Below are 22,454 nucleotides of genomic sequence, written 5' to 3'. Positions count from 1 at the left end.
TGGGGTGATGTAGGGTAGTTTGGGGTGGTATAGGGCAAGTTAGGGTTGCATAGGGCAGGTTGGGGTGGTATAGGGCAAGTTAGGGTGGTACAGGGCAAGTTAGGGTGGTATAGTGCAAGTTAGGGTGGCATAGGGCAAGTTGGGATGGCATGGGAAAGGTTGGGGTGGTACACGGCAAGTTAGGGTGGCATTGGGCAGGTTGGGGTGGTATAGGGCAAGTTATGGTGGCATAGGGCAGATTGGGGTGGTACAGGGCAAGTTAGGGTGGCACAGGGCAAGTTGGGGTGGCATGGGAAAGTTTGGGGTGGTACAGGGCAGGCTGTGGTGGCACAGGGCAGGCTGGGTGGTACAGGGCAGGCTGGGGTGGTACAGGGCAGGCTGTGGTGGCACAGGGAAGGCTGGGTGGTACAGGGCAGGCTGGGGTGGTACAGGACAGGCTGGGGTGGTACAGGGCTGTTTGGGGGGGTACAGGGCAAGTTATGGTGGCATAGGGCAGATTGGGGTGGTACAGGGCAAGTTAGGGTGGCATGGGAAAGTTTGGGGTGGTACAGGGCAGGCTGTGGTGGCACAGGGCAGGCTGGGTGGTACAGGGCAGGCTGTGGTGGTACAGGGCAGGCTGGGGTGGTACAGGGCAAGTTAGGGTGGCACAGGGCAGGCTGGGGTGGTACAGGGCAGGCTGGGGTGGTACAGGGCAGGCTGTGGTGGCACAGGGCAGGCTGGGTGGTACAGGGCAGGCTGGGGTGGTACAGGGCTGTTTGGGGGGGTACAGGGCAGGCTGGGGTGGTACAGGGCAGGCTGGGGTGGCACAGAGCAGGCTGGGGTGGTACAGGGCAGGCTGGGATTGCACAGGGCAGGCTGGGCATGTCAGCTAAAAAAAAAAAAAAAACAGGTGGTATAGGGCATGTTGGGGTGATGTAGGGTAGTTTGGGGTGGTATAGGGCAAGTTAGGGTTGCATAGGGCAGGTTGGGGTGGTATAGGGCAAGTTAGGGTGGTACAGGGCAAGTTAGGGTGGTATAGTGCAAGTTAGGGTGGCATAGGGCAAGTTGGGATGGCATGGGAAAGGTTGGGGTGGTACACGGCAAGTTAGGGTGGCATTGGGCAGGTTGGGGTGGTATAGGGCAAGTTATGGTGGCATAGGGCAGATTGGGGTGGTACAGGGCAAGTTAGGGTGGCACAGGGCAAGTTGGGGTGGCATGGGAAAGTTTGGGGTGGTACAGGGCAGGCTGTGGTGGCACAGGGCAGGCTGGGTGGTACAGGGCAGGCTGGGGTGGTACAGGGCAGGCTGGGGTGGTACAGGGCAGGCTGTGGTGGCACAGGGAAGGCTGGGTGGTACAGGGCAGGCTGGGGTGGTACAGGACAGGCTGGGGTGGTACAGGGCTGTTTGGGGGGGTACAGGGCAAGTTATGGTGGCATAGGGCAGATTGGGGTGGTACAGGGCAAGTTAGGGTGGCATGGGAAAGTTTGGGGTGGTACAGGGCAGGCTGTGGTGGCACAGGGCAGGCTGGGTGGTAAAGGGCAGGCTGGGGTGGTACAGGGCAGGCTGGGGTGGTACAGGGCAAGTTAGGGTGGCACAGGGCAGGCTGGGGTGGTACAGGGCAGGCTGGGGTGGTACAGGGCAGGCTGTGGTGGCACAGGGCAGGCTGGGTGGTACAGGGCAGGCTGGGGTGGTACAGGGCTGTTTGGGGGGGTACAGGGCAGGCTGGGGTGGTACAGGGCAGGCTGGGGTGGCACAGAGCAGGCTGGGGTGGTACAGGGCAGGCTGGGATTGCACAGGGCAGGCTGGGCATGTCAGCTAAAAAAAAAAAAAAACAAGATGGTGGCACCCCCCTAGCAACGCCTCTGTGACTCCCCATAGAGGAGAGCAGGGCTCTGACAGGTCTGTCTGCGCAGTAATCTTCATCTGCCTGCTCAGAGGGCATCAGCAGATTGATCCCCTGATGAGCAAAGTGGAGTCCGTCGGGCGGACCGCTAGTTTGAAAGAGCCCTTAGGCTCTGTTCACACTAGATGGGATGCAAATTCACAGCAAATCCACACTGCATCAAAATCGTAACTTGTTAATGCGAGCTGATTGCAGAGTGTATGGTAAGTTAAATACACTCCGTAATTGGTTTGGAAAACGCAATGCGACTTGAAGAATCGGATCGCATGGGGATCCGATCCTGGTGCAGACAAAAAAGGGTCCTGCACGAGTTGGGTGCAAAGGTGGTGCAATTTGAGCCATACAATCAATGGCTCAAATCGCACCCTAGAGACACTGCATGTGCTGCTATTACATGCAACGTCCCGCACCGCATCGTTGTAAACCTGGCAAACCGGGCTCATTTACACTTGCTTCAATTTTAACACACATTTAAGCGACTACTGCTTCAACATTCTTTTTTCATGTGTTTTTGGTGCTTTGGTGATGCTTTTTTGAAGCTTTAAAGTGTTACTAAACCCAGGAGTAAATATAAACTGCTAAATACCTTTTCTCATCAGCAGTATATAGCAGTCTTGTGACTTCTATCGGTGTCTGGCCAAGCACTGGTTAAAGCTTGTGAGTTTTCATTCTCCTTTGACTGTCCTATGATAACAAGCATGCTTTACTGCATATACAGACTGATTTTACTGTTGTGGGTTTGGTAACACTTTAATGAAGCTGGGCAAATGCCCTGTGTGTGTGTTGGTTGTCAATTTGTTTTTAGGGGCCCAGTAGAACTCCAGCTCAGTTGTACCCCCACTCATCAGATCAGCAGATCCCCAGCTTATTGGTAGCCTCATTCAACAGATCCCCTGCTCAGTAGTATCTCCATCTCTGTGCATGCTCTACTCAGTAGTACCCCCAACTCTGCTGATGTCCCACTCAGTAGTACCCCAGCTCTGCTGATGTCTCACTCAGTAGTACCCCCAGCTCTGCTGATGCCTCACTCAGTAGTACCCCCAGCTCTGCTGATGCCCTGCTCATTAGTAATTTCAAGCCAGGGCCGTGGATAATGGGGGTACCACTGGTCCTCCTGTACAGGACCCAGGCCAGCAGGGGGGCTCAGGCAGCTGTGTGAATTGGATGTGGGCAGGAAGGGTGATTGGCACAGCGAGGGGGATTACGATTACTGATGCCCTGTATCGCTCTCTCTGCAGCAGCTGAAAGCTGACTTCTCCTCTGCCTCCCGCTGACTTTCAGCTGCTGCAGAAAGAGCCATACAAGGGATCGCTTCTAGCAGTTGTCACCCCACCGCACCAATCACCCACCCTATGCACCATACATTTCCCCCTGGTGCCCAGGCTCCCATGTGTGCCCCCACCCCTGCAGTGCTGCCAGCTTCCCTCCTCTCGTTCACACCAGCAGCTGCACACAATAGGATCCTTCAGGATGGAGGGTGGTGAAAGGGTCCAGTAAAAATGTCATATTTACCAGCCCCTTCTATTCCTGAATGAACACAATGAGTGATCAGTACTGATCACCCACTGTGTTCGTTTATAACGGAAGCATCGTAAACTATGTTTCATTGGGGGGGGGCTGTCAGGTTGGATGTATGGGGCCCTGTAGTTTCTAACAGCAGCCCTGCCCCCAGCTCTGCTGATCCCCTACTCTGTAGTAATCCCCAGCTTTGCTAATCTTCTGGTTTGCTGATCCTCCCCTCTCTTCAGTCCCTGCTCACCTCTCGCTATATTGCTCCCACGCTGCGCACTACGTGTGATATTGCTAGTTTCTCCTAACCTGGTCCCCCAGCTTTGCTGATCATCTGCCTCTCGGTCCTCTCTCTCTGGTCACCGCTCACCTTCCACGATAGCGTCTCCATGTTGCACACTACATGTGCCGTCTGCTACTTGCTCCGCTCAAGTCCGGACCCCGTTCACCTTCCTGCTGCTCTTCCATGCTGCGCACCAGATGCAATGTCTGCACCAGGCACTCACAGAATTCATACACATGATCTGGAAGTGACTGCTGATGATGTCTTTCTCGTTCGCTTGTTGGTTTCCCGGTTCATACTGGGATATGTCATACCTACAATACCTCCAAAACAAAGTGAAGCTAATGCTGAATAAAAGCCTATCAAAAGCTGCAGGTACTGTATCGAACGTTGGTTGAGACTTCTATGGAGGCTTTGGAGACACTTTGAAGCACCAAGAAAGCGACATGGGGTATTATTTTTGAAGAAAAGCAAACACAACGTACTGGGGGTACTACTGAGGACTGTAAGGTTATAATTTTATTTAACCACTTCCCGCCCAAGGACGTCATATGATGTCCTGGACTTTCAGTGGGGATATCCGAATGATGCCTGCAGCTACAGGCATCATTCAGATATCCATCTCTTCAGCCGGCGAATCTGTGCACCATAAGAAGGATCATAGCGGCAGTTCCGCCGCTTGATCGTTCTTATAGGCGGCGGGAGGGGACGTCCCCCCCTCCCGCCGCCATCCGGTGCTTCTCCGTGCTCTCCTTTGCCATCGGAGACCCGGAGAAACGATCCGCCGGCGTCGGATGAAAAGCATAGAGTAGACTGGTGACCAGATGGTCACCAGTCATCTCTATGATCGTCGGAGGCCCGGGCGCGATGTTATGACGTCACGCCCGGGTCCCGGAATGTAAACACAGCCGCAATCGCAGCTGAAAGCATTAGATCCGGAATTTTTTTTCACGATCTAATGCTTTCCAGCCTGGAGGAGAGATGTGGGGTCTTATTGACCATACATCTCTCCATAAAGAGTACCTGTCACGAACCATTCCTATTACAAGGGATGTTTACATACATTAATAGGAATATAAGTGATCAAAAAAAAAATGTCAAAAAAAGTTTAAAAATAAAATAAATTGAGTAAAATAAAGAATATAATAATAATAAAAAAAAAATTTAAACGCCCCTATCCCCGTTAGCTCGCGTTAAGAAGCGAACACACACGTAAGTCCCGCCCACACATGTAAACGCCGTTCAAACCACACATGTGAGGTATCGCCGCGTGCGTTAGAGTGCCAGCAACAATTCTAGCACTAGACCTACTCTGTAACTCAAAATTTGTAACTTGTAAAAAAAAAATAAACGACGCCTATGGAGATTTTTAAGTACTGACGTTTGGCCCCATTCCATGAGTGTGCGCAATTTTAAAGCGTGACATGTTAGGTATCTATTTACTCTGCGTAACTTCATCTTTCACATTATACAAAAAAATTGGGCTAAATTTACTGTTTTGTTATTTTTTAATTCATGAAAAAGGCGTTTGAAAAATTATTGCGCAAATACCGTGCGAGATAAAAAGTGGCAATGACCGGCATTTTATTCCCTAGGGTGTCTGCTAAAAAAAACATATATAGCTTTTGGGGGTTCTGAGTAATTTTCTAACAAAAAAATTATGATTTTTGCATGTAGGAGAGAAGTGCCAAAATAGGCCCGGTATGGAAGTGGTTAATGACAGGGGCTTTGATTGGTTTTGAAGCTAGTGTAAAGGAGCCCTTAAAATTATTAGTGTGCTTTATGTCAGCTCTCAAACTGTTCAGACATGAAACGGCTGGTGTCAAGCTGATCACATGTGCAGCAACATGGCAACTGCAGATCAGGCTAAGATGGCAGCTGTAAAGAATAGGAGGATTTAGTTCCACTTTAAAGCAGTTTTAAACCCAAAATGTATTATATTGCAGTTTACCAATCATTAGATGTGGTGGATGCATTCGTTTTCTTTTCTTTTTTTTTTCCCCCTCTGTTTTCACCTGGTGATCTGGCCAGTAAAACTCCTCCTGCATTACTGAGACACAACTCTGGAGGAATGAGCAGAAGAAGCAAAGCAGCAAGCAGCATTGTTAGGCCCCTTTCACACTGGGGCGGGAGGCGCGGTGGCGGTATAGCGACGCTATATCGTCGGATTTGCCGCGGGATTCGGCCGCTAGCGGTGCGGTATTAACCCCCGCTATCGGCCGATTAGGGGTTAATACCGCCCGCAATTCGCCTCTGCAGAGGCGCATTGCGGGCGGTATTGCCGCGGTTTACCAATGTTTTAAATGGGAAGGAGCGGTATACACGCCGCTCCTCTCACCGCTCCAAAGATGCTGCTGGCAGGAGATTTTTTTCTCTCCCGCCAGCGCATCGCCTCAGTGTGAAAGCCCTCGGGCTTTCACATTGAGTATGCAGTGCAGGAGTTTTTCAGGCGGTATAGCAGTGCTATTTTTAGCGCTGTACCGCCTGAAAAACTCCTCAGTGTGAAAGGGGTCTTAGTGTAGGTTAAATGTATTAGAAGATTTAGAACCACTAGCAAATTGAAGTTAAACTCCAGCTCACATTTTATAATCAGTTCCAAACTGTTTTTTTTTCCTTTTGGGATAAAGGTTCTGCATGAACAAATATAAGCTGATTATTTTAATCACCATTGCCAGTGTTAAAGTGATATTAAAGGTTTGTTTGTTTTTGAAATAACAAATATGTCATACTTACCTGCTCTGTGCAGGAGTTTTGCACAAAGCAGCCCTGATCCTCCTCTTCTCAGGTCCCCCACCAACATTCCTTGCTCCTCCCCCTTGACAAGGTCTATGTAGCTCCACCCCCCTGCTCTTGGCTCACTGGATGTGATTGGCAGCAGTGGAAGCCAATGGCTCCCGCTGGAGTGTCCTAGCCAATGAGGAAAGAGAGACCTGGGATGGTAGAGGCTCCTGTGCACATCACTAGATTGAGAGGGGGCTCAGGTGGATATTAGGAGGGCTGTGGGGGAGCAGCGCACAGAAGTTTTTTTTTCCTTCATGCATAATGCTTGAAGGTCAAAAATCTTCAGCCTTTACAACCACTTTAAAGCGGTATTAAATCGCAAAAGATTTTTTTATTTTTTTAACCTGCAAGGTAAAGCCATAATGTGCTAGTATTCATCGCATACTAGCACATTAGGTGAAAATTACCATAGAACAAAGACCTTCCAGCATCGAGCTGTCACCACTGACAGGGCTTCCATCTTCACCCGTCTTCCTTCTGGGTTCGCGGACTCCGGCTGTGTGACTGGCTGTAACCGCGATAGCGTCAGTCCCGCGCATGTGTGCAGGAACCACCATTTACAGCACAGAACTGATGTTGTGAATGAGGTCACCGGCCGCATATACAGTAACTATCTCCTAAATGGTGCACGCTTAGGAGATATTTACAGTACCTATAGGTAAGCCTTATTATAGGCTTACCCATAGGTAAAAGTCATGTTGGGAGTTTATTCCCACTTAAAGTGGTTTGTCTCATCCATGTAAACTGATACATTCTGCTGGAACGCTTGTGCTTTTTGAAAAACAACAGACTTGCTGGCTGGTTCAGTTGAAAATGAAAGAAAGAAAGCCTAAAAAAGGAATACAACCATCACATCTAAGAATTGGTAAGCTGCAATATAATAAATGTTTGTTTTGACTTTAACCACTTAAGCCCCGGACCATTATGCAGGTTAAGGACCTAGCCCCTTTTTGCAATTCGGCACTGCATCGATTTAACTGACAATTGCACGGTCGTGCGACGTGGCTCCCAAACAAAATTGGCGTCCTTTTTTTCCCACAAATATTTTTTTGCGCTATAAACAAAAATAGAGTGACAATTTGGAAAAAAATGCAATATTGTTTACTTTTTGCTATAATAAATACCCCCCCAAAAAAATATAAAAAAAACGTTTTCCTCAGTTTAGGCCGATACGTATTCTTCTACCTATTTTTGGAAAAAAAAATCGCAATAACCGTTTATTGATTGGTTTGTGCAAAAGTTATAGCGTTTACAAAATAAGAGATAGTTTTATGGTATTTTTATTAATATATTTTTTTTTACTAGTAATCACGGCGATCAGCGATTTTTTTTCGTGACTGCGACATTATGGCGGACACATCAGACACTTTTGACACATTTTTTGGGACCATTGTCATTTTCACAGCAAAAAGTGCTATAAAAATGCACTGATTATTGTGAAAATTACAATGGCAGTGAAGAGGTTAACCACTAGGGGGCGCTAAGGGGTTAAGTGTGCCCTAAGGGAGTGATTCTTACTGTAGGGGGGCGTGGCTGGACGTGTGACATCACTGATCGTCGTTTCCTATAACAGGGAACAGACGATCAGTGACAAGCCACCGTGAAGAACGCTCCTGTTCTTCAGCTCCTGTGACACGATCGCGGGACACTGGTGGTGATCGGGTCCCGCGGGCGCAGTCACCAAGCTTCGGACCGGGTCGTGAGCGTGCCACCCACGGCTGGACACTTAAAGGGCAACGTACCTGTACGTGCCTGTGCCCAGCCGTGCCATTCTGCCGACATATATCGGCGTTAGGCGGTCCTTAAGTGGTTAATACTGCTTCAAGGGTTAGTTATTAGGAACTGCACTTGATTTCAGATAAAATGTTTGACTACATAGGTGGGAAAAAGTGACAAGTGCTTTTGCGCTAAAATGGATCCTAAATGAGTGAATCCACCAAAAATATATAGTGCAGCAAAACCTAATTATGTTTACATGACATAAAACAGGAATATAAATAAATGGTGATTCTGCGCAACATATCACACTAATGGAATAGTGATATCACATAAGCAAGATAAATGTAAGAGCTGACAAATAATCAGCATATAGTATTAAATGCAAGGAGAATAGTGAGTCCAAATATAAATATATATATACTCAAATAGTGAATAGTGAGTCCAAAATATATAATACTCATAAGGCGAATGTGCAAAAATATATAAAGAATATTGTGCAAAAAAACCGGAATGGAAGTTCAATCCCAATAGTAAACACAAATCAGCTGTCAGGGCAGATATTCTGAATGCACTGGATGAAGGTGAGCACCAGCTCTATGGTGTGAGTGCACGGCCGTGCGATAGAAGATAAACCAGATCCCTGGCTGAGCTCCCGGGACTCTTACCTCTCAGCCCTCCTAAATGGGCATTGATGTACAGGTCACTCGCAGCCTTCTATGGGTGGTCCCTGATGTTTCCTCTCTTGATCTGATGGATCCTTCCTTAATTGGGACAGATGCTCCTCAAAACCAGATGGATGATGTGGGTTATAAGAGAGAGAGAGAGGGGACTCCCATAGTGAGGTAACGTTTGGTGCAGGTAAAATATGTTTATTGAGGAAAAACCTGCACTTACATTAAAAGAAAAATAAAAGTGCAACGAGGAAACAAACAAGCGGCGTTTGAATCGCCAGCTTACGTCACTCCGGGTGTACGTCCTCCAATTCCTACGCGTTACGACACCACGTGTCTTCGTCTGGGGTGCCCCAGACGAAGACACGTGGTGTCGTAACGCGTAGGAATTGGAGGACGTACACCCGGAGTTGCACTTTTATTTTTCTTTTAATGTAAGTGCAGGTTTTTCCTCAATAAACATATTTTACCTGCACCAAACGTTACCTCACTATGGGAGTCCCCTCTCTCTCTCTCTTATAACCCACATCATCCATCTGGTTTTGAGGAGCATCTGTCCCAATTAAGAAAGGATCCATCAGATCAAGAGAGGAAACAACAGGGACCACCCATAGAAGGCTGCGAGTGACCTGTACATCAATGCCCATTTAGGAGGGCTGAGAGGTAAGAGTCCCGGGAGCTCAGCCAGGGATCTGGTTTATCTTCTATCGCACGGCCGTGCACTCACACCATAGAGCTGGTGCTCACCTTCATCCAGTGCATTCAGAATATCTGCCCTGACAGCTGATTTGTGTTTACTATTGGGATTGAACTTCCATTCCGTTTTTTTGCACAATATTCTTTATATATTTTTGCACATTCGCCTTATGAGTATTATATATTTTGGACTCACTATTCACTATTTGAGTATATATATATTTATATTTGGACTCACTATTCTCCTTGCATTTAATACTATATGCTGATTATTTGTCAGCTCTTACATTTATCTTGCTTATGTGATATCACTATTCCATTAGTGTGATATGTTGCGCAGAATCACCATTTATTTATACATAGGTGGGAAATTTTACAACATGGAAATAATTCTATGAAAGTTGGAGGTAAGAAAAATTAAGGCGTTACAAGTAGCAGCAAATCAAATCTCTTCTTTCAGTATATTTAGTCCAAACCTGGGTGACAAACATCCTATTTTGGTTTAATTTATCTTATATACATTTGTCTTCATATGGAACAGCACATAAAAGCACAGTTGCTTAGTGGTTAGTTGCAGCAATAGACTCCTCGGTTCAATTACAGTCCAGGACTTGCATAGAGTTTGCGGGCCAGATTCACATAGGTTAGCGGATCTTTAGATCCGCGTAACCTATGTGATTTAAGATCCGCCGCCGCAAGTTTTTGAGGCAAGTGGTTAATTCACAAAGCACTTACCTCAAAACTTGCAGCGGGGTATCGTAAATCCCCTGGCGGAATTCAAATTCCGTGGCTAGGGGGAGTGTAGTATTTAAATCAGGCGCGTCCCCGCGCCGATTTAACTGCGCCTGCGCCGTCAGCGATTTTTCCCGGCGTGCATTGCTCCCAATGACGTCGCTAGGACGTCATTGGTTTCGGCGTGAGCGTAACTTGCGTCCAGCGCTTTTGTGAATCGACTTACGCAAACAACGTAAAATTTCAAAATTTGACGCGGGAACGACGGCCATACTTAACATTGGCTGCACCTTATAGACCCAGGGGTAACTATACGCCGGAAAAAGCCGAAAGCAAACGACGTAAAAAAAAAGCGCCGGGCGGTCGTTCGTTTCGGAATCGGCGTAACTGCTCATTAGCATAATCGTTGCGTAAAAGATAGGGAAGCGCCACCTACCGGCCGGCCTGGAATTGCAGCCTAAGATCAGACGGTGTAACACAGTTACACCTGTCGGATCTTAGGGATATCTATGCGTAACTGATTCTATGAATCAGTCGCATAGATACGACCGGCACAACTCAGAGATACGACGGTGTATCAGGAGATACACCGTCGTATCTCTATGTGAATCTGGCCCTGCATCTTTTCTCCATGCTTACGTGGGTTTCCTTCCACACTCCAAAGACACGCAGGTTCCTTTCTAAAATTGACCCTTCTATTATAATTTGTCGAGTGTTTTCAAGATGGCTGCCTCCACAGCAGATTAAGCATGTTGAGTCCCTAGAGAGAAAATCTGTAAAAACTTTAATTTGTAAATTAAAATATTTATTGTATTGTAAAATTGGAGGTATTTAAAGTAATATTAAACTCTTAGGGGCAGATCCACAAAGATCTGCCCCGGCGCAGGTATCTGAGATACGCTACGCCGCCATAACTTACTTGTGTTTGGTTCGAATCCAGAAAGAATTTGCGCCGTAAGTTATGGCGGCGTAGTCTATCTCTCGCGGCGTAATGGCGCGTAATTCAAATCGGCGAGTAGGGGGCGTGTTTCATTTAAATGAAGCGCGTCCCCGCGCCGAACGAACTGCGCATGCGCCATCCCTAAATTTCCCGCCGTGCATTGCGCTAAATGACGTCGCAAGGACGTCATTGTTTTGACGTGGACGTAAATTACATCCAGCCCGATTCACGGACGACTTACGCAAACAAAATAATTTTTTTTAAATTATACGCGGGAACGACGGCCATACTTAACATTGCGTACGCCACCAAATAGCAGCTTTAACTATACGCCGAAAAAAGCCGACTAGAGACGACGTAAAAGAATGCGACGGCCGCTCGTACGTTCGTGGATCGTCGGAAATAGCTAATTTGCATACTCAACGCGGAAAACGACGGAAACGCCACCCAGCGGACGCCGAAGAATTGCATCTAAGATCCGAAGGCGTACGCCTGTCGGATCTAACCCAGATGCCGTCGTATCTTGTTTTGAGGATTCAAAACAAAGATACGACGCGGGAAATCTGAAAGTTCGCCGGCGTATCAGTAGATACGCCGGCGTACTTTCTTTGTGGATCTGCCCCTTAGTTTTTAAGCACTTTCCGCAGCTAAAACTGCACAATAGCTTGCTGAGCATTCAGCTTCTTTATCTTTTAAACATTGTCTGTGTTCCACTTTAATCTGTTGCCATGATCACTGTCCTAGGTTGCCTTTATCAGGGTGGATCTTTTATCTTGCAGTGTTCTATTGAACCCTTGCATGCTGGAACTCTAACTTTGTCTCCTCACATTGTGTGCAGTAATAGAAACACACAGCCCTGTAGCATAGGATGGCAAGACACTCCCCTGCTCCTTTCTTCTCCTCCCCCTTTCCTTCTTCAAGCTAACAGACTGGCTGGAGACTGCACTGTCCACTGTTAACTCTTACCTGTGAAGAGTACAAGTTCAGGGAAGCAATATTAAAGCAGAGTTCCAGTCATTTGTGTGTTTATCAAAAGTCAGCAGCTACAAAAAGTGTAGCTGCTGACTTTTAATAAACACACACTTACCTGTCCCACGGTCTAGTGGTGCACTCACCCCAGCAGTTTTCTTCCTCTCTCCTCCCTCGGTGGCTCCGGCATCTCTACTATGACAGCGTGTGACAGCTTGCGGCTTCACAGCCGGGTGCCCACTGCACAGGCGCGAGAAGCGATGCACTCTGTGATTGGTCCCGAAGTCTTCTAGGACCTGTCCTAGAAGAGGGAAGGGGAGAACTTCCACTTCCGATCGCCTAAGGCGGCCAGAATGGAAGTGGCTCGGGTACCCGCTTCCCTCCTCCCCAAAAGCTCCTTTTCAACAACAGGAGCTAGGGAGGAGGCCTTAAAGCAGAAGTTCCACTTTTGGGAACCAAGAAGGAACCAGCAGCACTGAAAGTTGTAAACTGCCAGTGCTGGTGTGAGAAATTAAACAAATAGTTTACGGGAAAGTTTACTTGATTGTGCTCAATGTGATAAGTTAACAAACAATTATTTGAAAGCACATTTTTTTTTTTTTTTTTTATTAAAAAAACATATTTAATGCAATGATTCAGTAAATACAGATACCAGGAGGTGTAGAATTCATATAATGAAAACAAATTTAATCTCTGCTACTTATAGCAGTGTAATGTAGTTAAACATATTGAAGCTAAATTCGAGTTGTTATTGGTTAGTGCGCAGCACTGTTTTTGCAATTGGGTTGATTTACTAAAACTGGAAAGTGCAAATTCTGATGAAGCTGTGCATGGTAGCCTATAAGCTTTTGACTTCAGCTTGTTCAATTAAGCTTTGACAAAAAAAAACTGAAAGCTGATTGGTTTCTATGTAGAGCTGCACCAGATTTTGAACTCATCAGTTTTAGTAAATCAACACCAATGTGTTATTTAATAAGCCCAGCACTGGCAATATGTTGAATAAAAGTACAGTATATTTATTTATAACTGTTTACAACTGCCTTTTAGGTAGCCAAGGATGTATCGGTTAGACTTCACCATGAGCTGGAAAACGTGGAAGAAAAGCGCACTAAAACAGAGGAAGAGAATGAAAAGCTACGTCAGCAGCTCATTGAAGTTGATATAAATAAGCAAGCTCTGCAGAATGAACTCGAAAAGCTCAAGGAGGTGAGTGCATCCTCTAATACACAGTACTAAAGTAGGTCTTTGAAGATGCAGTACTTTCATCAGCTTACCATATCATCTCATATTATATCTCATATTCTATTATATCATATTATCCATGGTCCTGAATAATCAGAATTAAATCATGGATCCGGATTAAAGAATGGATCCGTCTGCACAGATATAAGAAATTGCTTAACTACCTGACAAGATTTCTTTGTATTCCATAAAATAGCATATTGTATTGTTTTAATGTGTTAAAAGAAGGCACTATTTGCATAATTTATTTTCTTCTTTGAGCCGCGAGATCACCGTTGGAGGCGGGAGAGGGGCCCTCCCCCGCCGTTCTCCTGCACCCTCCGCCGCTTACCGGAGCCATCGGCAGCGGCAGAGGTGAACGGGTCCTTGCTGTGGCAGGGTATGGAGATGAGTGAATGGAAGATGGCCCCCACCCGTCTCCATACCATAGCAGGGCGGAAGCGACGTCAAAACGTCACTTCCAGTATGTGCATTAAGATTTTAACTTGAGGGGAGACCTCGGGTTGTGGGCATAGCAGTTCGGTTTACGGGTCCGATGTTAACAACTCTTGCTAGGAATTGTGATTGATCCATGAATGCTATATGAGAAGGATTCCTTGAGCCCTATAAGATGTATAATGTTTAACTCATTTACCGCGTTGTATACTACGCAATGTAAAGCCGAGAACTTTCTACCTTGTTTTGTAAAACTTTAATAAAAACTATTGAAACATAAAAATAAAAAAAAGTCACTTCCGCCCATAGCTCTTAAAGGGCAATTGTTTTTGTCATTTTTTCAAATGACAAAATTTTTTTTTTTTTTTATTGCATTTTAGTGTAAATATGAGATCTGAGGTCTTTTTGACCCCAGATCTCATATTTAAGAGGACCTGTCATGCTTTTTTCTATTACAAGGGATGTTTACATTCCTTGTAATAGGAATAAAAGTGACCCCTATTTTATTTTTAAAACAGTGTCAAAATAAATAAAATAAGTAAAATAAATAAGAAAATCATTTTTTTTTTTTTTAAATCGCCCTGTTCCGACGAGCTTGCACGCAAAAGTGAACGCATACGTGAGCAGCGCCCGCATATGAAAACGGTGTTCAAACCACACATGTGAGGTATCGCCACGATCGTTGGAGCAAGAGCAATAATTCTAGCCCTAGACCTCCTCTGTAACTCAAAACATGCAACCTGTAGAACTTTTTAAACGTCGCCTATGAAGATTTTTAAGGGTAAAAGTTTGTCGCCTTTCCATGAGCGGGCTTATTTTTCAATTAAAAAAAGTGTATTTTCTCCCAAAAGTGCGCTTGTAAGACCGCTGCGAAAATATGGTGTGACATAAAGTATTGCAATGACCGCCATTTTATTTGCTCAAACTGCTGGGTGCACGAAAAAAAATGCGTGTGTACCTAATTTTACAGACAGGAATAAAATCTTGCAGTCTTTTGAAACTCTTCACTATACTGAAAACATTATGCTTTGATGTGAACTGTTTATCCCAGCAGCAATTCAGTACCTGTGTAACCTTTTTAATAAATGAGGCAGTATATGTTAAGATCTTTAATATTAATAAGTTTAATGTTCATGCCACTACAGCATATAACAGCTTTGTAAACCTTATATGTGTCTTGCCAGCAACAGTATAATTGTATTGCATTGACCGGAATCAGTTTTGGCAGCGTTCCACACTGCCCCTCCTATTAAAAGTGTCCCGTGTTCACAAACTGCAGACAAATGGGCAGGGTCTGCATTCAGCTGGCTCCTATAGAATAATATCTAGACTGAAGCAGATCATGCAGGCAGCTCATTGCAAAGGTACTGTTCTTGGATGGACAAAGCACTGTTTGTAAGGTAGCCCACACCTACCTGATGCCGCTTTAGGGTTTTTGCTTCCTTGGATAGTCATTTTACCAGTATATATGGGCTAAGGCTCGGTTTACACTATTGAGAATTGGATGAGAGCTTCCCTGCATACAATTCGCATGTCAGGAGATTGTGACCGACTCTCAATGGAGGCGTTCACACATCTCCGGGCGGCTGCGGAGCGAATTGCACAGGAGTCCTGTGCGTCTTCTGGTCCATTTCAGGTCCGAATTCAGCCAAAAATTTGGACTGAAATCGTACGCAAGTTACGTCGTTTCCGTACGGCGTGTTTAGCGTAAGGCTGCCCCTTCTAATAGTAGGGGCAGCCAATGCTAAAGGATACCAGTCGTTCCCGCGTTGCGATATTTGAATGTTACGTCGTTTGCGTAAGTGATTCGTGAATGGCGCTGGACGCCATTCACGTTCACTCTGAAGCAAATGACGTCCTTGCGACGTCATTTGCCGCAATGCACGTCGGGAAAGTTTCCCGACGGAGCATGCGCGCTACGCTTGGCGCGGGAGCGCGCCTAATTTAAATGATTCCCGCCCCCTACGGGATCCATTAAATTGCGTGCTCTAGCGCCGGGCTACTGCTCCGTGAATCGAGGGCAGCGGAGCAAATTTGCGGGGGCGCAGGGCAAAATCGTTGCCCTGCGCCTCCGCAAAAAAAGCGCAATTCTCTTTGAATCCGGGCCAATGGTGTGTACTCAGCTTAAAAATAGATCTGACAGGGATCCAAACATCAGGTAGCTAAATTAGATTAGGGTTGGCCTGTGTAATACTGACTATTAATATGAAAACGTTTTAATTTAATCCGGCATAAATTTGCTGGATCAGGAATTGATCTCTAGTCTATGGGCACTCAGCGATAGATTTACTAAAGGTAAATATGCTGTTCAATTTGCAAGGAAGGTTTCACTGTGAAAGAGAATTGTTCCAGAGCTTTGTCCAGCTATAAAAGGAGCAAACTTCTTTCCTGCAACCACAGACTAAATTCCCCCATCAACACAGACAGGGGAATCCCTCCTGCTGAGCCATTGTGTTTTGCTGGTGGGGGAAGAAGACAGTGATTATTGCTAGTGGCTATAACAGCCACTTGCAATAATCGCATGTAAAATCCAGCAGGCTGGTTGCACCCAAGTTGATTGATCGATCAGCCTGGGTACATTCAATTTGCCCATACATGGTTCGAATTTCTGCTGGTTCCTGCTGAACCGTCCAAGATTTGAGCCGTCTATGGCTGGCTTTAGGGAATGTGGTGCAATTTCACTTTTCAACGTATACCCAATCACTTGGGTATACCCGATCACAAAGAAAATTTAAAAACAGCATTTTTTGCTTGCACATGATTGGATGATGGAAGTCACCAGAGCTTCACCTCATTCACCAAGCTCTGGGGAAAATTCCCTTGTAGAATAGACAGTCTATTGTTTTAGTAAATAAAAGATCTAAAAGAACTCAGCGATACAATAGTTGAAGAAAAGGAAATTTACCCCTAGGGGCTTTGTGTTGCAGCGCGGTATAAATGATGTACAAGTAAGTAAAAAAGTATAAATTTATTGATAGGGTATCAAAAAAAGAGCCCCTAGACAAAAAAGGGAACTCAGGATACGAGCTTTGATAAAATCAATCCATAAACAGAAAGGCAAGGAAATACATCACAACATGGTGACAATGATAATTCAAATTTGAACAGTACTATATGCATATAAGCACTATGTGCAAAAAAAGCCCCTACGCGTTTCGACCTTCGTAGTAGCGGTCTTCTTCAGGGAGCCAATGTTTTTACGCAGATATAGGTTCTATGAAGAAAATATATGCAGATAAATTAAAAAGTAAACAACAAACATAATCATAAAGAGGACCTGTCCACCCCAACATGAGGATAAAAGTGGGGGTGCTGGTCTCCTCCCATAACAATATAATAAACAATGATATACAAAAATCAAAATGCCACTCACCAAGACACATATCGAAAAACAGACCGGGATCGGACACCGAGTCACACCATCGAGAGCAAGGCTGGGTAGATGGGAAGGCAGACAGGGGAAAATAGGAACAGGCCCCGGGGTCAGATGGAAAAATGACTCCAGGGCAGAAACCAAGAGGCCAAATCACTATAGGGCCTACAAGAGGTCACACATGCGTGTCGTGACCTGCACCATAGGATGGAAGGCAGAAGGAAGGGTGAAGGGCGGCCACAGACGGGGTGGGGCAAACCCGCCCAGGGGGGAGAAACCAAGTCCAACCCACCAGGGCCAAGCGTGACCCAGCACGCAGGGCAGGGGTGGGCGTGGTTGGGCCAAGTCGAATGGCACCCTCCTCAAGGCGGGACAGGAAACCCTAAAAAGAAAATATGAAACTAATAATAATAATAATATTTGAACAGGTGGTAATATCACCGCAATTGTTAGGTATATAACAGAATGAACTAGCACCTACACGCAATGATCATGCATGCGTGTATGTGTGCGCATATATATCTATTTAGGAGAGTCTACAAGGTACATAAAAGAGGAGAAAAGAGAAAAAGGAAGAAAAAAAAAAAGGCAGAAGAAAAGGATGAAGGGAAATTGAATAGTGACAGGAGATGTGGAAGTGTGAACATATAAATAACCTGACATAAAGTGAATGGTGACGTGTAGGAAGTGAATGTGTGTGATGATGGATATAATAAAGACTAATGCCTGATGAAAAAACAAAACAGTGAAAGAAAAGACAAAGTATGAAATGAGTGTGTGGAGTGGAGAAAGGGAATGTGGAGGAGGAATTAAAAATGTGAGAATGTGGCTGTATGGTGCACTGAGCAAGGAAAGGGTGCTATGATATGAAAAAACAGGTGGGATGTGAATGAGCTGGGAAGAGAAAATCAGAAGGAAGGTGATGAGAAAACAATAGTGGAAATAGCGATGCAATAGTATGTCTGCAAGTACCTCCTCCTCTATGAAAATGAACACCATGTTTAAAGATACGCTTAAAGATATCTTAAAGGGGTTTTCCACCCATTTTGTAAGTTTATTAAAAGTCAGCAGCTACAAAAAGTGTAGCTGCTGGCTTTTAATAAACCGACACTTACCTGCTCCACGGCTCCAGCGATGCGCCGGACGGGGCTCCGCTCCTCGCCCCCCCTCGCCGGCCGGCGTCTTCATGCTCAGTGTGGGCACCCGGCCGTGACAGCTTTCGGCTTCACGGCCGGGCACCCACTGCGCATGCGCGAGCGGCACTGCGCATGCGCGAGCGGCCCGGCGAGGCGCCGTCTGATTGGACAGGCGATCGCCGAGGACCTGTCACGTGTCCTGGGCGATCGCCTACAGCAGCCCCTTCCTGTAGGTGATTAAGCTTAATCGCCTAGGCGATTAGGCTTAATCGTCTACCCGGAAGGAGGAAGTGGGACAGGAAGTCCCACTCCTCCTGAAGCCCCCACTCCCCCCCAAAAAAATTACATGCCAAATGTGGCATGTAAGGGGGAGAGGAGTGGGTTAAGAGGAAGTTCCAAATTTGGGTGGAACTCCTCTTTAAGATTAGGTCATATATGCTTATTTGCCCATTTTTTGCCGGTTATGGCAGGCTTTACACAAAAGAATGTAGACATCGCTACAGTTGAATAACCAATTCTATTATATAACAATGTTTGTTTATTTCTGTTTTATTTTCATTATGCTTTCAGTTATCTTTGAAAAGAAGAGGAAGCAAAGATGCGCAAAAATCTGAAAAGAAGACTCTACCAACTCCAACAGAGGTATCTTTAATATTATTTATATTCTTTCTTGTTTTACTGTTGAACACCTTGCATAGAGAGGAACATTTGCTAGGTTACCTTATTGCTATCTTTGCAGTTAGTTTGCAGGCAAAGGATTACTGCATCATTGGTGGGCATAGCACTCATTTTGCACTAAGATAACAAACACTTTCTAGCATGTCAAAAGTTTTGGACTCCTGGTTGTGTACATCAGCACTCAGTCTTATCTGCCACCTATGATGCAGTAACCTTCTGCCTGTGCATTAAATATTGTCATTTAAACATCTGGTGAACAAAAATAATCATTAAAGTCCCCTGATGATCCAATCTCACAGAAATGTCATGCCTCCTCAGGGCTCTTCTATTAGTCCTGGGGAATCCTAAGTGATGTATTAGATCACATAAACAGGACTTCAGGAGTGGATTTCTTGCTGGGTGAGCTATAAATGCCTTTACAGTGAATGTCTATGGCACCCCAGCATTTTGTGTTCCACATTACAGTATCACACAGATTCTGGGAACAGCAGGGATGGTACATATGCACAGTACTAGTAACAGGAGAATGATATTCAAGAAGTAGGACTCCATAGGTTTTAATAAGAAAAAAGACAACATTCATAAGTGCAAAACATTTACAGAGCACTTCAATGAAACCCAGTTTTGAAGGTAAAATTCCACTTTCTTTCAAATAATTTTTATTAAAGATTCGAAAATTACAAATATGGTCAGACAATATAGTTTCAGAGGAGTCAAGTCCTTAATAGTAGTAATACACAGAGAGATATAAACAGTACCAACATAATGTTGATCTACAATTTCCACATAACAAAAGTTGCACTCAAATAATCATACAGAGAGGCTTGGTCAGGGCCGCTGTTAGAAATCATGGGGCCCCATACAGCGTACCTGACAGGGCCCCTTGACCCCACCCACAACCCCACCCCTGACCCCATGCTGTCACAGAATTTGGGGGAATGGTGGCAGGAGCTGAAACATGTAACATGTTCCAAAAGGTGAAGTTTTAATAACCATTATTGTTTCTAAACTTTTTACACTATCATAAAGCAGCAGAGATGTCTTATTTTAGAACTTTTTTGACAACAACGAATTAGCTGGGATAGGCTCAGGCATGTTCGACCCGTAGTCTGAACCCACCTTAGCTATACCACCAGGAAGCTTTACAGCACCCCACCAATCATAACTGGATCTGAATAGGAGAGATGTCAGTGTTTTGAGATCTGTGCCCTTTCAGTTTGTGTTCGCATACACCACTGACTTGTGTCCATTTACATCAGGCTACCTCTGATCTGTCACATTTAGATCTAGAAAAATAGAAAAGGATGTTCTTTTCCAATTTTGGGGGGCGCAAACAAATGAAGAAATTCAGAAAAAAAAAACATCAATTGCTGCCACTGTGCCCATCAAACGCAGCTACTGTGCAATAAAACGCAGCCACTGTGCCCATCAAACGCAGCTACTGTGCCTATCAATTGCCGCTAGTGTGCCTATCAATTGCCGCTACTGTGCCATCACACACAGCTACTGTACCCATCAATTGCTGCCACTGTGCCACCAAACACAGCTACTGTGCCATCAATTTCAGCCACTGTGCCCATCAAATGCAGCTACTGTGCCATCAAATGCAGCTACTCTGCCCATCAATTGCCACCACTGTGCCATCATACGCAGCTACTGTACCCATCAATTGCCACCACTGTTCCATCAAACACAGCTACTGTGCCATCAATTGCTGCTACTGTGCCCATCAAATGCAGCTACTATGCCATAAAACGCAGCTACTGTGCCCATCAATTGCCGCCACTGTGCCATCAATTGCCGCCACTGTGCCATCATACGCAGCTACTGTACTAATCAATTGCCGCCACTGTGCCCATCAAACACAGCTACTGTACCCACTGGTCCACATGAAAAACTGACAGACGGACCTGATTGCAAAGGTTGGGTGACAAATTATTATTAGTGGTTTGGGGGGTGGTAAAAATGCAGCTTGGCTGTGTGTTTTTACTGTCCTTTGCACCGCCATCACATGTGTAAAGTAGCATCTCATTGTGTGCTCATGGTCATTATCATTATGATGATCAGAGCACAGCAGGTGCTGCATGGCCATGTCAGTGTAACGTGCTGTTGGGTGCTGACTTTTTTATGGCTGTGCTCTTTGTTATAGTCTGTAACACACAGTACAGCCATATATCAAGAAAGTCAGCACCCAACAGCATGTTACACTGACAGCCATACAGCACCTGCTGTGCTCTGATCATCATAATAATGACCATGAGCACACAATGGGGACTCAGGGGACTGAGCCCCTCAGCCTGTGTGATGTGTCAGTGTGTGTGTGTGTGTGCAGGGTGATTGTTTGCCTGTGGACCAGAGTCGGGATTACTCTTTCTTTCAGCCTCCTCAGTGATTAGTCTCTCCCTCAAGCTGCAGCCCGTCACTTACTGAGGAAAGGGAGCCGCATTACATTTCAATCCATCCGCCAAGGAAAGCATACAGTAAGCACAAGGTACACTGGAGCAGAGCAGATATTGTATGCCTCCGCCTGAAAATGGAGTAAAGGTCCCTCATCTGCTCTCACCTCTTGGGCCCCTCTGTTAACCTGATGGGGCTCAGGAAGGTACTATATACCTTGCCAATCAAGTAGGTGCAGGTTAATAAAATTATTTAGCTATTTTTTTTTTTAACTAGAAATTAACTACAAAGCTGCTCGCCCCCCCCCCCCTGCTGGCCCAGTACAACAGGGCTGGTTGTATTGCCCTATCAGCAGCCCTGGGCTTGGTGATGCTACTAAATACGTGAATAGACTGGTAATAACGGGTGCTGTGCTAGTGGGTTAAAGCAATAAATGGAATACAATACAACAGAATGAGACAACATTTAAAGAAAATACAAACAACGACAACTAGCACCAGTATTTTATTCACTATTAAGGAATACACAGACCATAAATACCGCTATGTAAGTATCATCATAAATCGGATAGCGTGTTAGGTGAATCCCAATGAGCCCATTTAGAATAGAATAATTTGAGGCTATGACTATTGATTGTTAGGAATTGTTCATATAAGTAGTGGGAGTTAACTCTGTTGATTACATCCATAAGGTTAGGTGCTTGCGTATTGTTCCATGCTTTGGTTATAGTTAATCTTGCAGCTATAAGAATATTCAAAATTAGGGTTCTATATTGTACAGTAAAATGATATATTGTTAAGCCCAATAATGCTAGATGTGGGGACAGGGAAATAAGTATACCTGTAGTTTGACATATGACAGAAAACACTTTATTCCAAAAGCTATGGGGGGACTTGCAGTCCCACAATATATGCATTACATTCCCAGTGAGGCTGCATCACCGCCAGCACAAAGGGGAGGCATCAGAATAAAATGTTGATAATCTGTACGGTGTTAGTAAAATTCCACTTTC

General features: G+C 45.3%; 1 protein-coding gene across 2 annotated transcripts in view; it reads left to right on the top strand.

The window, feature by feature from the left end:
- Positions 1-22,454, top strand: part of SOGA3 (SOGA family member 3) — an 89,520-nt gene that overhangs the window by 2,129 nt on the left and 64,937 nt on the right. For both annotated transcript variants that reach the window (XR_005748701.1, XM_040350389.1), the window contains exons 3-4: positions 13,229-13,387; positions 18,938-19,009. Coding sequence is in view for 1 of the 2 variants with exons in the window: in XM_040350389.1 (XP_040206323.1) it covers positions 13,229-13,387; positions 18,938-19,009 (231 nt within the window). In the remaining variant the exon portion in view is untranslated. The remainder of the gene's footprint in view (positions 1-13,228; positions 13,388-18,937; positions 19,010-22,454) is intronic.

Source organism: Rana temporaria, chromosome 4 (assembly GCF_905171775.1).
Source record: "Rana temporaria chromosome 4, aRanTem1.1, whole genome shotgun sequence".
NCBI classification, from domain to species: Eukaryota; Metazoa; Chordata; class Amphibia; order Anura; family Ranidae; genus Rana; species Rana temporaria.
The sequence above is the reverse complement of the archived record's forward strand: the minus strand, read 5'-3'. Positions and strand labels throughout refer to the sequence as shown.